We start from the raw sequence: 16,177 nt of genomic DNA on the forward strand, positions 1-16,177 counted from the left end.
TGAAAGGTTTAGAACATCAGATCTTGTACAGGTATATCTGTGCTCTCAGTATCAGCAGAGCAGTGTCAAGCCTAGGTTATCATACAAATACAGCACAAAACATGGTTTTCTAGTATTTTGAGTCTAACAGATAAACCTAAATTCTTTTAAGCTAACGTCTATATTTCAGTGTCTCTGGCACATTCTGGATTGTTTTTTAAAGGAATTTTAGTTGTATGTATACTGTGGTTGTTTTTTTGTTTTTGTTTTTTGGTTTTTTGTTTTTGTTTTTTTTTTGACAGGCAGAGTGGACAGTGAGAGACAGACAGAGAGAAAGGTCTTCCTTTTGCCGTTGGTTCACCCTCCAATGGCCGCCGCAGTAGTGCACTGTGGCCAGCGCACCGCGCTGTTCCAATGGCAGGAGCCAGGTGCTTCTCCTGGTCTCCCATGGGGTGCAGAGCCCAAGGACTTGGGCCATCCTCCACTGCACTCCCTGGCCATAGCAGAGAGCTGGCCTGGAAGAGGGGCAACCGGGACAGGATCAGTGCCCCGACCGGGACTAGAACCTGGTGTGCCGGCGCCGCAAGGCGGAGGATTATCCTGTTGAGCCACGGCGCCAGCTTACTGTGGTTGTTTAAGCCTGCAAACTAGACAGTAATTCAACTAAATCTTTTTCAGAAAAAGTAGTGATTCATGATTTAGAGGGGCTGGCATTGTGGTGCAGTGGGTTGAGCCACCAGTTGAGATGCTGACATCTCATATCAGAGATACATGACAACTCATACTGAGTTTCAGATGCTCTACTTCCCATCCAGCGTCCTGCTAATGCTCTCAGGAAGGCAGTGGAGAAAGGCCCAGGTACTGGGGCCCCTGCCACACATGCAGAAGAGCAGGATGGAGCTGCTGGCTTCAACCTGGCCCAGACCTAGCCGTCAGTGGTGGTGATTATGGGAAATGAACCAGCAGGTGGACGATCTCTCCCTTTTTGTGTCACTGCGCATTTCAAATAAATACATATTTTCTTAAATTCATAGTTCTGAAATGAATGCTATCTATTGGTTATCTTTGTACTTTTCACAAAAATTAACCCTGATTATTATTCTATATTTAGTTCTTTATGATTAAAATAAAAGAAACAGCTGTATTTATTCCCCAGTCATTTAGAAGTACTTTCCTGGATGGAGAGCCTCCTGACTGAATGACCATTGGTCTCTGGGCTCCCAAATGACCCACAGCTGGAGAGTAGAGTTGCTGCTACTTGAGGGCCTCAGAACATTTGGCTTACTCCCCCAATACAAGACTATACCTAATGGGGCCAGCTCTATGGTGCAGCAGGTTAAAGCCACAGCCTGCAGTGCCAGCATCCCATATGGGCGCCAGTTTGAGTCCCAGTTGCTCCACTTCCAATCCAACTCCCTTCTAATGCACCTGGGAAAGCAGCAAAGGATGGCCCAACTCTGTGGGTCCCTGCAGCCACATGGGAGACCCAGAGGAAGCTCCTGGCTTCAGCGTGGCCCAGCCCAGTCACTGAGGCCATTTGGGGAGAGAACCAGCAGATGGAAGATCTATCTCGGCTGGTGCCGTGGCTTAACAGGCTGATCCTCCACCTTGTGGCGCTGGCACATCGGGTTCTAGTCCCGGTTGGGGTGCCGGATTCTATCCCGGTTGCCCCTCTTCCAGGCCAGCTCTCTGCTATGGCCCGGGAAGGCAGTGGAGGATGGCCCAAGTCCTTGGGCCCTGCACCCGCATGGGAGACCAGGAGAAGCACCTGGCTCCTGGCTTCGGATCAGCGTGATGCGCCGGCCGCAGCAGCCATTGGAGGGTGAACTAACGGCAAAGGAAGACCTTTCTCTCTGTCTCTCTTTCTCACTATCCACTCTGCCTGTCAAAAAAGAAAAAAAAGGAAGATCTATCTCCCTTTCTCTCTTTCAGTAACTGCCTTTCAAATAAGTAAATAAATATTTTAAAAAATAATAAAATGCATTAAAAAAGAGTATACCTAAGGTAACTCTAGGGAGTAGTGGTATCTTGTTTTAGACATATGAAAGTATTGAAGGTATTAAAAAATAAACAGATGAAATAAGATCCACTTCATCACAGTAGCACAGATGAATGTGGGGGAACTAACAGAGGCCTTCGCTGTCAGAGTGGCTTGGCCAGGCTGTGAGTCCAGACGTCCACTGCATTGAGGAGTTGCGGGTGCAGCTCGAACACAAGAGACCGCCTGAGCACTAACGTGTTGTGTGTGTGTACAAGGACTGCCCCGCGTGGGTGTGTCAGCATGGGGATGGAGGGCCTCCGCTCTGTCACACTATGTCATATTCTGGTTGGTGGACACAGAAACAGGCTGTTTATGAAGAGGAGGAGGCCACACGAGTTCAGCACTTCAGAAAAGACAAGAATCTGGATCCTATTCTCGTATAGGGCTGCCAAGCAGAACCCCACCCACTGTGGTCCCCACAAAGCCAGCAGCCAGGTCACTCATGCTGGTGCCGGTGCTGCAGAAAGGGAGATCTCCTTCAGGACATGGCAGTGGGAACCGCTACCATCAGCCCGTGAGTGGTGACAACACTGACCGTGCCCACCGGACAGTGGGACAGCATGATCCAGTGTGGCCAGCTGATTCCTGAAAGTGGTGCTCAGGCCCCGGTACAGAGCACAGTGTGTGCAGCCCGGCTCCTGAACGCCACGGTAGCCAAGAAGTTGGTTCCAGACTCAAGTAGGTTTGAAGGGATAAGTTCGGTGTGTGGAAAGCATACCCAGAGGAGGACAGATAGACATGAAAATGCAGCAAATCCGTGAGCTAGCTGGTTGGGCTCATTTTGTGACTGGGATGAGAAAGTACATAAAATACATGGGTAGTAGTTTTGTGAGTTTTGACAATTAGATACATCATATAGCTCAATGTGTAGAGCATTTCTGTCGCCCTAGAAAGCGCTTTCATACCCCTTTCCAACCCCGTTACCCTCCTCTGCCTCTCCAGAGGCAGTCACTGTTCTGATTGCTGTCACCATAGGTGAGTGTTTCTTCTTCTGTTCTCTCTTCTGGTTTCTTTTGCTCAGTGTAATATTTTTGAGAGTTACCTATGTGGACCCAGCAATTATTCATTCCCTGAGTGGTTTTTGAACATATGAATATACCAGTTTTTTCACCCATTCTCCTATTTGTTTTTCAATTTTTAACTACTAAGAATGAAACTGATGTGAACTTTTTAAAAAATTTTTTTCAAAAGACTCAAATTTATTTTATCTGAAAGGCAGAGTTACAGAGAGGGAGAGACAGAGGTATCTTCTATCTTCTGTCTGCTGGTTCACTCCCCTGGTGTCTCAATGGCCGGAGCTGGCTGATCCGGAGCCAGGAACTTCTTCTCGGTCTCCCATGTGGGGGCATAGACCCCAAGACTTGGGTCATCTTCTGCTTTCCCGGGCCATAGCAGAGAGCTGGATCAAAAGTGGAACAGCCTGGACCCAAACTGGTGCCCATATGATGCCAGCACCCTAGGCAGCCCCGCTATACTAGCCCCAGATTTGGATATTTTTAAAGATTAATTCTATTTATTTGAAAGAGTGACAACTTCCATCCACTGGTTCATCCCTCCAAATGGCTGCAAGGGTCAAGGCTGGTTCAGGCAAAAGCCAGGAGCCCAGGAACTCCATTCAGGTCCCACATGGGTGGCAAGGGTCCAAGTGCTTGGGCCATCATTTGCTGCCTCCCGGGTGCATTAGTGGGAAGTTGGATGAAAGGCAGAGGTAGAACTCCGTGCATCCTAGGCAATCCAGTATGAGATAGTGGGCGTCCCAAGAAGCTTAACCCGCTGCACCACAGTGCCCACCCCGTGACTGGGTGTTTAGTGATATTAAGGCATTATTGGAATTCAGAGGTATGCTAATAGGACTGTGGTCATGTTTCTAGTTCATGAATCATTTTAGAGATACAAGCCCAAACGTTTACATTTGATACGTTGTATTTGCTTCAGAATAATCAGGGAGGCCAAGCGTTGGGAATTGTGCAGAACTTGATGTTTAATCCAACTTTAAGCTGTAAAGTTAGTCTGCCCTGGTTTCATAGGTTCTGGAAGAAGATCTGGGTAAGACAAGAAGATACATAAATATATTTTATATAAATGTAAACTACATTTTATTACAGCCAAGAGTTTTTAATAGTTTCATATTTGTTTGTGTCAATTTCCCATGCCCTCCAAATCTCCAGGAGATGATGCACAGAGCTCCTCATTCAGTGGATTGTGTTACGAGAGGAGCACCAAGATTTACCGCTTTCCCAGCAAGTAGAAGCAAGCCTGCATTTTTCCTGGGGAGACATTACCTCATCCTCAGGGTTGCTCGCAAGGACGCAGGTGCAAGCCTGAGAGGTGGCCCAAGCAGAGAGCAGTCAGAGGACTACAGTCTTGGCATACTTAGCAAGAACGTGCAGGAACACTCGTGGCCCACAAGCAGGCTGCCTCTCCCAAATCCACAGCTCAGCCTGACACATTCTTGGCCAGACTTGGATTTTCACATGGGTTAATTGCTCTTGTGGCACTTGATTAATCTAACCAACAGAGGCTAGGAGCAAATCCATTCAGATTGTCCCATTCGACATTTCATTAAGGCTATTATCAGTAAGATTCAAAGCAGCAGATAAAGCCACCCTGTAGTATTGATCAGTCATGCGCTGGGGGCTCAGACACTGAATTATGAGCAAGTCCCGGGGTTGACCAGTAGGACTCAGTGTAGGCACCAGGTATTCTAAGATCAAAGTATTCATTGTAATCTGCACAAGGAAGGCTAAACTGATCCGCCAAACTTTGAAGTCATGCTCAGTAGTTACAAGGACGATAGAGGGACAAAAAAGCAGCCACCCCTGTCCTCAGTGGTACATTTTTTTCCCCACATACAAAAATATAAACCCCTTGGGCACAAGCCACTTCAGTTCAGGATTTGTTGTTGGCCCTGATTTGTAGCCTCACTGCATTGATTAGATCACAGGGCAGTGTCACCAGGTGCCCTGCGACTTCACAGGCATGATCTTCAGATTGCATTGAGACTGTTGTTCATGCTCCTGTCTTTATACGTTCAAATTTGGGAGCTGCTGTTGATGGCGCCAGACGTCAACAGTGATACCTGAGTTTTTCTGTTTTCACAGTACATGGACAGAAGTGATGGCAGCAGATCAAGGTCTGAAGCTGCCACTTGATACGGGTCATGGTTTTGAATCAAGAGCACTGTGGTGGGGCCAGTGCTGTGGTGGAGCAGGCAAAGCCGCCACTTGCAGTGCCAGCATCCCATATGGGTGCAGTTCGAGTTCCGGCTGCTCCACTTCCGATCCATCTCAATGCTATGGCCTGGGAAAGCAGTGGAAGATGGCCCAAGTCCTTGGGTCCATGCACCCATATGGGAGACCCGGAAGAAGAGCCCCTGGCTCCTGGCTTGGGATCAGCACAGCTCCGGCCATTGCGGCCAACTGGGGAGTGAACCAGCGGATGGAAGACTCTCTCTCTTTCTCTCTCTCCTCTGCCTCTCCTTCTCTCTGTGTAACTCTGACTTTCAGATAAATAAGTAAATCTTAAAAAAAAAAAAAAGAGCACTGTGGTTCCAACTGGGGGCAATTTTGCTGCCCAGGGGCCATTTGGCAATATATGAAGATATTTTGACATAACTGGAGAGAACATACTATGGGCATCTAGTGGGTGGAGGCCGATGATACCAATAACTTCCTGAGCATCTTACAGAACACTCAGGATGGTTCTTCACAACAGTGAATTACCCGGCCTAAAGTAGCAGTAGTGCCAAGGTTTGGGAATCAAGATCTAAGAATTCCCTCCCCTCTCTCCTGCAGCATAAGGTAAGTGTTTTCTCCTCATGGGCCAGGGTGCTGGGCTTTCCCTCCTCTGCTACAGAACTGGCACCTGTAACTTAAGCTTCTCTCCCGTCATCCCTTCTTTTGCCCAGACCTTTGTCTCTGTTACATAGCAGGCAGCCAAGAGGAGATAGTCCCTTTCTGGAGACTGACATATTTTGTGACAGCTACCTCATGGGGTGTGTGGAAAAGACAGAGGTTAGGGTGGCATAGTCGGAAACCTGTTTGATGTAACAGGAGCAGGAGCCAAGAATAAAGGGACTTTATTTACATCTTTACCTCCAGGCAAAATGGTTGCCCCATAGTGTGGCCTCAGTTAACTTAAGCCAAATGAGCCAGCTTTTGGCCAGGGTCACCAAGAGAAAGAGTTCTATAATTTTTTTTAAGATTTGTTTATTTATTTGAGTCAGCTACAGAGACGGAGAAAGAGCACTCTTCCATCCTCTGGTTCACTCCCCAAATGGCCACAATGGCAAGGGTTGGGCCAGGCCAAAAGCAGGAGCCAGCAGCTTATTCTAGGTCTCCCACATGCGTGGCAGGGGTCCAAGCACTTGTGCTATGCTCTGCTGCTTTCCCAGGCACATTAGCAGGGAGCTGGATCAAAGTGGAGCAGCCAAGACTTGAATTGGTGCCCTTATGGGATGCAGGAGCTGCAGATGGCAGCTTAACACCGCAGCACTGGCCCCAAGAAAGTCTCGGGTGGTAGAAGTTTGGACAGTCTGAGTGGTGGCCACTCGATCAGTAGTTGCATCTCACTGGGTCTTTAGAGGATTTGCCTTTACAGTGGTGCCTGAGAGACCCCAGTGGTTCCAGCAGCCACAGTGTTTCCACAATTTATATCCCTAAGAAGGGGGGTCTTGGCCAGCGCCGTGGCTCACTAATCCTCTGCCTTGCGGCGCCGGCACACTGGGTTCTAGTCCTGGTCGGGGCGCCAGATTCTGTCCAGGTTGCTCCTCTTCCAGGCTAGCTCTCTGCTGTGGCCCGGGAAGGCAGTGGAGGATGGCCCAAGTGCTTGGGCCCTGCACCCGCATGGGAGACCAGGAGAAGCACCTGGCTCCTGGCTTCGGATCAGCGCACTGGCTGCAGAGGCCATTGGAGGGTGAACCAACAGCAAAGGAAGACCTTTCTCTCTGTCTCTCTCTCTCTCACTGTCCAGTCTGCCTGTCAAAAAAATAAAAATAAAAAAGTCTTGGAAAAAAAAGAAGGGGGGTCTTTAATCTGCAGTTTTTTGAGTGGCACACCATGTGGCTAGGCCACTGTCAACCATCCAAGAATCAGTAAGAAACCTGACAAGATTCATCGAAAAGATTGGCCAGGTTTGACAACAGCCCTGGGTTCTACCCGCTGAGCAGCGACCACATCCACTTCAGTTCTGTACAGCTGCTGCAGAGCTTATACAGCCACAACAGCATGCTGAACGTTTTTGTTTTAAAGCATTTTTTGGAAAGCATTTATTTGAAAGGCAGAATTAGAGGGAGGGAGGGATGGGAGAGAAGAGGAGAGGAGAGAGAGAGAGTTAGGGAGTCTTTGAAATGAGGGCCGCATGGAGCCAGCAGATACGGGCAGTGGCGTAGGAGACAAATGGTTTTCCAAGTCACTGTTAACTGCTGCTGCAAACACAATTCAAACGATGCTAAGCTCGCTGCACCCCTGTACACACTAGCTGTACTTGGCCAACAAGGCCAGTTTAGTGAGGCGGTCTGTCTCCAACACCCAAAGCCTTCAGTTAGGCGTCAGGCTTCCTTTCAGGTGGTGACATCTCTGCAGCTACAAGGGGGTTGAGCACTGTAAATCCATCTACACAGTCCCCAAATCTCACTTGAGGAACAGACCCCTGAATTTTGCTGGAATTTATCAGACAGCCCCAGTGGTGGAGTGTGATGATACCAGTCAAGACCCATGAGACTGAGGAGTCTGGCTTGAGAAACAGCACACCGTACTTCATCCATATGTGACAACTCGAGACAGAGTAGGAGATAGGCAGAGTGGACAGTGAGAGACAGAGAGAAAGGTCTTCCTCTTCCGTTGGTTCACCCTCCAATGGCCACTGCCGCCGGCGCACTGCGCTGATCTGAAGCCAGGAGCCAGGTGCTTCTCCTTGGTCTCCCATGTGGGTGCAGGGCCCAAGGACTTGGGCCATCCTCCACTGCACTCCCAGGCCACAGCAGAGAGCTGGACTGGAAGAGGAGCAACCGGGACAGAATCCGGCGCCCCGACCAGGACTAGAACCCAGGGTGCTGGCGCCGCAGGCGGAGGATTAACCTATTGAGCCTTGACGCCAGCCACTTTTTTTCTTTTTTTGACAAGCAGAGTTAGAGAGAAATGTCTTCCTTTTTCCATTGGTTCACCCCCCAAGTGCACTGCGCCAACCCGAAGCCAGGAGCCAGGTGCCTCCTCCTGGTCTCCCATTCGGGTGCAGGGCCCAAGGACCTGGGCCATCCTCTGCACTCCCAGGCCACAGCAGAGAATTGGACTGGAAGAGGGGCAACTGGGACAGAATCCAGCATCCCAACCAGGACTAGAACCCGGTGTGCCGGCGCCGCAGGTGGAGGATTAGCCTAGTGAGCCGCGGCACCAGCCAGCACTTTTGACTAACCCCCAACTCCCCTCTGGTGGCCAGTGACAGGGGCGTGTGTTCCATGAACCCATGGCTAATGTAACAGTGCCCTGAGTAGGAGTCTTCTCTGAAATGTCCTGTGTGCATCAGGCCAACACCCAGCAGCGGCGGATTACATACGGCAACAGTGCACTGAGGTGGCCCAGAGGGCCTGACGCACAATGTGTATTTTGTAAATTTTCAGAAATCTTTGCTCTTCCTCACTTCAAAGTTTTGCCCAAAACCTGTCAGTTGAATTCAGATGTTTTATCTCCTTATTTACCAGGTATAGGCATGGTCTTGATCTTTATCTATAAAGAGCCAGAAAGTATCTTACCCTTGTGGTCCAAGAGGCAAAGTAGGGTATATTTTATAAGCATTTAGCAAAGAAAGTAGTTCTTTAAAAATATTTATTTATTTGAAAGGCAGAGTTAGAGAGGAGGAGAGACAGAGAGGTCCACTGGTTCATTCCTCAAAAGGTCACCATGACCCTGGGCTGGGCCAGGCTGAAGCCAGGAGCTTCTTTCAGGTCTCCCATACGGGTACAGAGGCCCAAGCATTTGGGCCATCTTTTGCTGCTTTCCCAGGCCATTAGCAGGGAAGCGGACTGGAAATGAAGCAGCTGGGACGGCACTACAGGTGGTTTAACCCACTGTGCCACAGTGCCAGCCCAGAGGAATCAAATTTTCACAAAATTTTTATTTATTTATTTATTTTTGGTAGAATACAGGTCTAATAAGCAAAATGAAATTCATTCTTATGTAGTAGGAGATAACATTTCACTTAAAAGCTGTTAGTAATTCTCAACAAAAATCAATTGCAAATTCCCATCTGTTAACAGTGATTTGCGGGGCTGGTGTTGTGGTGTAGCTGGTAAAGCCACCACCTGCAGTGCCAGCATCCCATAGTGTGCTCTGGTCCTGGTCTCCGCTGCTCCACTTCCAATCCACCTCTGCTATGGCATGGGAGTGCAGTAGAGGAAGGACCAAGTCCTTAGGTCCCTGCACCCACATGGGAGACCCAAAAAAAAAGCTCCTAGTTCCTGGCTTCAGATCAGCACAGCTCTGGTCACTGCAGCAGGACAGAACTTAGGGAGTCTATGTACAGGGATCCCCAGCAGCTCTCAGAAGCTTGAAGCCCCTTCAAGCTTCATTTTATGACATAAGCACTGGAATGATTTTAATGATTCTTTCCATATAGTAATTGTGGGCTGAAGCCCCCAAATAATTTTAAAACCCACCAACTCTACTGGAATTTGACATGGTAGTGGCTGTTTTGACTCAATACTGTTTAGGAATGTGGCACAGGATGCTTCAACTTACTCTTTCAGTGGTGTAAAAGTCTATCAAATGGACTCTGAAAAAAATTTTTTTTTTGAGATTTATTTGAGAGTTAGAGCCAGACAGGTCTTCCATCTGCTGGTTCACTCCCCAAATGACCACAATGGCCAGAGCTGAGCTGATCTGAAGCCAGAAGCCAGGAACTTCTTCCAGGTCTCCCACCTGGGTGCAGGGCCCAAGGACTTGGGACCACCTTCCACTACTTTCCCAGGCAATAGTAGAGAGCTGATTCAGAAGTGGAGCAACTGGGACTTGAACCAGTGCCCATATGGGATACCAGCACTGCAGGCTGGGGCTTTAACCTCCCACGCCACAACACTGGTCCCAATCTGCATTTGATCTTTACCTGGGCTACTGATAAAATAACTTGCTGGCTTTCTGGGGTAGCAGCAAGCAGCCAGTTTCCAGTTAGCCAGTGTGGTCACAAAGGTAAGCCAGCACTCCTAATGCTGTATGAAGAATCCACCAGAGCTTTAGACCACCAAAATAAGTAGAGCCAAGGATTAATGGTGAACACTGAACATCCTTGTAGCATGGAAGACCACAAAGCAGTGTGGTCAAGAGCCAAGCATGCTGACACAGGTGCAGCTACAAAAGCTTCCTGGGAGAGTGGGGGCCAGTTTTGAGTCCCTGCTGCTCCACCTGAGATCCAGCTCCCTGGAAAGCAGAAGATGGACCACGTGGGAGACCCTAAGCAGCTCTTGGCTCCTGACCAGTCCAGCTACAACCTATGCAGCCATCCTGGGAGTGAACCAGCAGATAGGAACTCTCTGTAAACAAGGAAAAAAAACAAAAAACAAAAACAAAACAAAAAACCCACTACATTGGTGGTAGTGCTGTTCTGTGTGCAAAATGGGATTATCATGAGGTATTCCATCTCCATTGTCACGAAGAACTTCTTGCCGTTTCTAAAAGCTTTTAGAAACCACTTACTCTGCTTGGCTTATTGTCTTCTTCCCCCTTCATCTAAGCCCAACTTCCCATAGTTAAAAGCCTATATAATTATATCGGGTCCACCCAACCCAGCAATTCCCCCCTTAGTATGCTGTTTCATAATTAGCAAGGATACTCCACTTTACATGCTAAAGCAGCCAAAGTGTTTTCAAAACAAGTGTTAGTTTTAACAGTCATGTTTTTTAGCAAAAAGGTCCTTGTTAACTTTAAAGATTCAAATATTCCCTGGGTACAAGTTTATTTTCCTAGAAAGACAAAAGTAAAATAGTTCAAGTAGAATCAAATTTGAAAGGAATGTTCTGAAGCAAACCATCACAAATAGGACATTTTATTTGTCACTATTAAAGTCTAAATCTTAAACAGATTCTTGAACAGGTGGTTCATAGCCATCAGCTCGTTCGACTTTCGCACCCGTCTCATCCCCAGTGGCTTTTCCAGAACTACTACCTTCTCCGTGAAGCTCCATGAGTTTTCCCACTGAAAGAAAGAATACAGTCCGTTGGTTACAGTGCATCACATCCATGTTTGATACTTTAAAATACTATGCGAAAAGGGGACCCATATCTGGCCTTAAAAAAAGGACAATGCATGTGTCCCCGGTTTTCAGGAATCCCAGGAGCTCTCACTTACATTCAAACTTGGGCTTCTTCAGCATCTTCACTTTTCTAACGAAGACATCATGGAGAGGATAAATAGATTGGCAAGCCTTCTCTATGTCTTTTCCAATGCTGTCTGGGATCCTGCAAACCACCAGCAGTGATAGATCAGATGAATAAACGTCCTGGGTTCTCACACTTAAGGGGATAAGCCATGTCCTGTAATGTCTACATCATTTAATCCATATAAACCTTTACGTAAAATTGAAGGATAAATTACCTGAATCATGTATCTGGCTACCATATGGGAACATCAGAAAAATGTAATTTATCATCGGACATCATCTGGGACCGAAACTTTTTTCATCACTTATTCCCATACATCATTAACTGCAGATTTTATGTATTCAGTGTATTTCCTAATTGAGGCAAAAAAGTTTCCTGTCCTTAAAGTCTCCTCTCCTGCCGAGACAACTCTGTCCATATAAAGCATTTAACACTTTCTCGAAAAGGGACAGTACCAGAAGAATTCAGAGAAAATTTAAACAGGTTGGACTCCATCTCATCTAGCGTGCCACGGTTAAGATGCCACAGGGCAGGCACTGTGGTGTAGAAGGCAGCCACTACCTACAACATCAGTACCCCATACGGGCACAAGTTTGTGTCCAGCTCCCTGCCACTGGCCTAGGAAAGGAGCAGAAGATAGCTTAAGTGTTTGGGTCCCTGCCATCCATGTGAGAGACCCAGATGAAGCTCCTGGTTTTGGCATGCCCTGGTGCTAGCCACTGTAGCCATCTAAGGATGAAGATTTCTCCCCCTCTCAGAAATAAAAAGATCTTTAAAAAGTAGACACTTGGGGCAGGCACTGTGGCACAGCAGGTAAAGCCACCATCTGCTCCACTTCCGACCCAGCTGGCCTGGGAAAGCAGTAGAAAATGGCCCAAGTCCTCGGGTCCCTGCACCTGTGTGGAAGACCCAGGAAGAAGCTCCTGGCTCCAGATTGGTGCAGCTCTGGCCGTTGTGGCCATCTGGGGAGTGAACCAGCAGATGGAGGACCTATCTCTTTGCCTCTCCTCTCTCTGTGTAACTGACTTCCAAGTAAAATAAATCAATCCTAAAAATAAAAAAAAATTTAAAAAAAAGTAGACACTTACAATTTATTGACTACTTCTTTTAAGTCATTTGTTTGCACCTCCCGTGTCATGATTTCCATCATCTTCTTCCGGATCTGGCGGACCTGCTGGTGCTGAGCATAGGAAGTCTTCCGTATCTGATTGTTGCGTTTTTTGGTAAAACCAACACAGAACAGACGAAGCAAATAGCCATCGGTAGTCTTGACATCAACATGAGCTTCAATCATGGTCTAGGGAAAAAAAAGATACTGCCAGATATTAGACTTAAATAGCAACTCTTTTAACATTAAAAAGTTGGAATGCTAAACACTCACTGCAGTATAAACTATCATAGTAACATCTAATTTACAGAACTCTGTAGATGTGACCTGATACTCCAATTCTGACTATCCTTTTTAATCTAATAGTCCAAACAGCTGTCTTCAAGTCCACTGTTACTGTTTACTGCACACACCTTAACCCTTACACCTTTTGCATATACATGTATGCATTTAACAGCCACTCCTCTCTCAATGGCCCATCTATGCAAGATGAAAATAGGTTAAAAAAGGAACATGATGGCCTACATTTAGAGTTTGCTTTTTAAAATGTGATCTGAATAGGTGAAGCATTACTGTAATATCACTGTGTACATTAAAAAATGCTCTGTAAGGTCCAAACTGAAGCATGTTAAGGATTCAATATTCAATTCATAGCTAAAATCAAAATAAAAAACCCACATTCATGGTTGTATAACCTGAATTTGAAAAGAACTATCTTAAACAGTGACAGAAACTGATTTCCTTCTTTGCATTTTCCAGATTTCATACTTCAGTTTATAAAAAAGTGAACTTCAATACAAAGAGGCCTTAAAACATTTCCAGAACGAGAGCCATAAAACCTTATGGGAATGTCAGAAATAACGTAATGGTATAATCAGTGTATATCATTTGGGACCGAAACATTTTGTCATCATTCATTCCCATATGCAAATACCCCAAGGTGGATGATCAGCCAGACACATTTAATTACCTGAAATGATACTTTTGCTAATCATGTCTACATGGATCCTTTTTTATTTCATCACTATGACCCAATGAAATGGCATTGTATCTCCGTCTTACAAAGAAACCAAGGCATAGCAAGCTTAATTTTCCAAAGAGGACACAATTGGGAAATGGAGCCAAGATTTAAGCTGCACACCAGTTATCTCCCACTATCTATGCTCTATCACCAGAGGTAAATCCAAAGTAGCCCAAGACACTTTTTTTTCCCTATAGGCTCCTAGATTTTGAAGTCCAGAGATATTCTGAAACAAGGTGACACTGCCCACTGACACCTGGATCTTCAACAAGTAAAAAAAAATCTTCCCTGATAACCAAGTTATTAAATCTTGGCTTCAATTCATAAACCGGTTAGTAAACAGAAGGACCATAGCTTGCCTACTTATGCTCAAACTCAGGGGTGCCTACCCCAGAATTAACATTCAACAGTACTGGGAAAACAGGAATTGAGAACGAATCTAAATTCCAATTCCCTTCTTTCTGTCATCACACCCTGATATGCTGGGTCACGCACCCGGCTGCACCATACACACACAGGGGGCCTTTAGTCTCACCTGCCATTTTTTGACCATGGAGCACATTTTGTCACGGGTAAGATCCATGCCGTGGAAGTTAGTCAGGCAGTTTTTGCCCTGAACATCCTCCGTAATCAGTTTGAATTTTCTAAATGCAACTTCATCGTTCTGCAGGTCAGCAAGACTCACTTCAAAAACACGACCCTTGAGACCATCAGACGCAATTTCTACAAAACGAGCATTAAATAAAAGTCTTGTTAGTGTTAGGAACTACACAAGCTAAGCCAAGCCTACAAAGTCTTGCACTGAGTTGAGGTTAGACATTAAGGTAACAGAATTACAATGCCTGGCTTTAACAAATATCCATCTAGATGACTGATCAACAGTGCTCATCAAAAATTCAAAATAACCTACACATCTCAGTAGTGTGTAAAACAGCAGCGGTACGAAGCTGCAACCAGGAGCTGACAGTTCCTTAATGTCTCCCCGGCCAGGACTCACGATAGAACATGCTTGCTACAGTTCCCGTGCCCCCGTTTAAGAAAACAGAACAAGATACTCACTGGTTCCTTGGGTCCTCGTGACCAGTGTTTTCCCAATATTTCGTATGTTGAACATAGCAGGTGCTTTCACATCATACCAATCTTTCTTAGAAAATGGGTCCACCCTGAATTTTAAAAACACCTTTAAGATTCACTACATTATCACATAATTCCGAGTGCTTTTCTAAGCTTTCTCCTTCCAGTACCACTTGTTAAGAGGCTAACTGGCGATCTGATTCTGGGGTAAACTTTGTCCGACAGTGAAGTTAGGGAGCGGAGCTCCTCCACGGGCTGCTACGCAACTCAGGCAGCACCGCCAGCCCCGCCAGCCGAACTCTCCCCAACAACACGGCTCAACCGCCGCTTCCGCAAGGCCCCGAAAGCTACGATGAGCAGCCAGCCCGCCACGACACAGCAACCAACACGGCCAGGCCGCCGCTGCTTGCCGTGCACCAACTCCCCACGGCCCGCGCAATCCAACCGGCATCTTCGCCATCCGGCCCACGCCACGACCAAGGGCCCACCCGCTCACTCCAGCAGAACCCCAGAAAGCAAGGCTCCACAACAGCCGCCACTTACACTTTCTTCTTGGCTCCCTTTTTGCCGCCTTTCGTAAGGCGCTTGTTCTTGCCGACCGCCATGGTCGTGCTCAGAGAGCCAAAAGGGCGGAAGTGCAACTCGCGCGAGAACTTAGGCGTACAGAACGGGGCGGGGCGCGTCGTTTACGTGACCTTTGATCGTTTCTTCTTCCTGCCTCAAGAATATCGCGACAACAGCGAGTGACAGGCCGCCCACTGAGGCTGCGACAGCGCCCTCGTGTGTCCGGAGGCCGGATGCCCGGTGGCCTTCGGTCCTTGGGAATGGCAGCCGGAGGTGTCCGAGGCTGTGACGTGAAGTAAGTTTCCGCGGAAGGAGACGCCGGCTGGACTCGCCGGCCAGGGTGTGGCGTCAAGCAACAGAGCCAGGTTCAAGTGCGAGTTTCGGCGGCACTGAGCCTTGCAAACGCTCTACACGTCAGGGTCGTGTACTTCACGAAGTTGGTGGGAAACTGGAATTTAAGAATAGGTTTATTTTGTTGAAAAAGCATTTGAATTGCATGCACTGGAGAAGCCCTCAAAAAGGTCATGGGAAACTGCATGGCTTTCAAAAAAAATTTTTTTGCACCATAATAAACATCTTTAAATTGTTTTTTAAAGATTTGTTTACTCATTTGAAAGGCAGTGAGGGAGAGATATAAAATTAAAATTTTTTTCACTTACTTAGAGACAGACAGACACTGAGAGAGCTCGCATCCACTGGTTCACTCCCCAGATGACCACAATAGCTGGGACTGGGCCAGAGCTGGGAAATCATCCAGGTTTCCCGTAAAGGTGACAAGGTGACAGGGACCCAGTTACTTGGGTCCTCACCTGCTGCCTTGCAGGGTTTCCACGAGGTGGAATCAGCAGTAAAGCCTGGAATTGAACCCAGGCACTCTGATGTGAGATGCACACATTTTTTTTTTTTTTTAAGATTTTTTTTTATTTGAAAGAGTTTTAGAGAGGCAGAGGCAGAGAGAGAGAGAGAGAGAGAGAGAGAGAGAGAGAGAGAGAGAGAGAGATGGTTCACTCCCTAATTGACTGC

At 47.0% G+C, this 16,177-nt stretch overlaps 1 protein-coding gene and 2 non-coding genes across 3 annotated transcripts; all 3 read right to left on the reverse strand.

Moving 5' to 3' along the window:
• Positions 1-10,885: 10,885 nt before the first annotated feature.
• RPS3A (ribosomal protein S3A) lies at positions 10,886-15,242 on the reverse strand. Its single transcript, XM_062199505.1, has 6 exons — positions 15,134-15,242; positions 14,576-14,679; positions 14,052-14,239; positions 12,476-12,684; positions 11,356-11,465; positions 10,886-11,202 (listed from the first exon to the last, which is right to left on the reverse strand). The coding sequence occupies exons 1-6, from the start codon at positions 15,193-15,195 to the stop codon at positions 11,081-11,083; spliced, it is 795 nt and encodes a 264-aa protein (XP_062055489.1). The 5' UTR covers positions 15,196-15,242; the 3' UTR covers positions 10,886-11,080.
• On the reverse strand, positions 11,631-11,696 carry LOC133766119 (small nucleolar RNA SNORD73). Its single transcript, XR_009866670.1, has one exon. It is a non-coding gene; the product is annotated as a small nucleolar RNA SNORD73 (small nucleolar RNA).
• Positions 13,343-13,414, reverse strand: LOC133766118 (small nucleolar RNA SNORD73). Its single transcript, XR_009866669.1, has one exon. It is a non-coding gene; the product is annotated as a small nucleolar RNA SNORD73 (small nucleolar RNA).
• Positions 15,243-16,177: the final 935 nt, after the last annotated feature.

Source organism: Lepus europaeus, chromosome 8 (genome assembly GCF_033115175.1).
Source record: "Lepus europaeus isolate LE1 chromosome 8, mLepTim1.pri, whole genome shotgun sequence".
NCBI classification, from domain to species: domain Eukaryota; kingdom Metazoa; phylum Chordata; class Mammalia; order Lagomorpha; family Leporidae; genus Lepus; species Lepus europaeus.

Bases quoted from the DNA above. Each gene is read 5' to 3' on its own strand.
- RPS3A (XM_062199505.1), bottom strand. From the start codon at position 15,195: ATGGCGGTCGGCAAGAACAAGCGCCTTACGAAAGGCGGCAAAAAGGGA. The intron at 14,240-14,575 runs GTGAGTATCTTG...CTCGTTTTGTAG, and splicing joins CACGAGGACCCAAGGAACCA to AAATTGCGTCTGATGGTCTC. The intron at 12,685-14,051 runs GTGAGACTAAAG...TTTTTTCCCTAG, and splicing joins CCATGGTCAAAAAATGGCAG to ACCATGATTGAAGCTCATGT.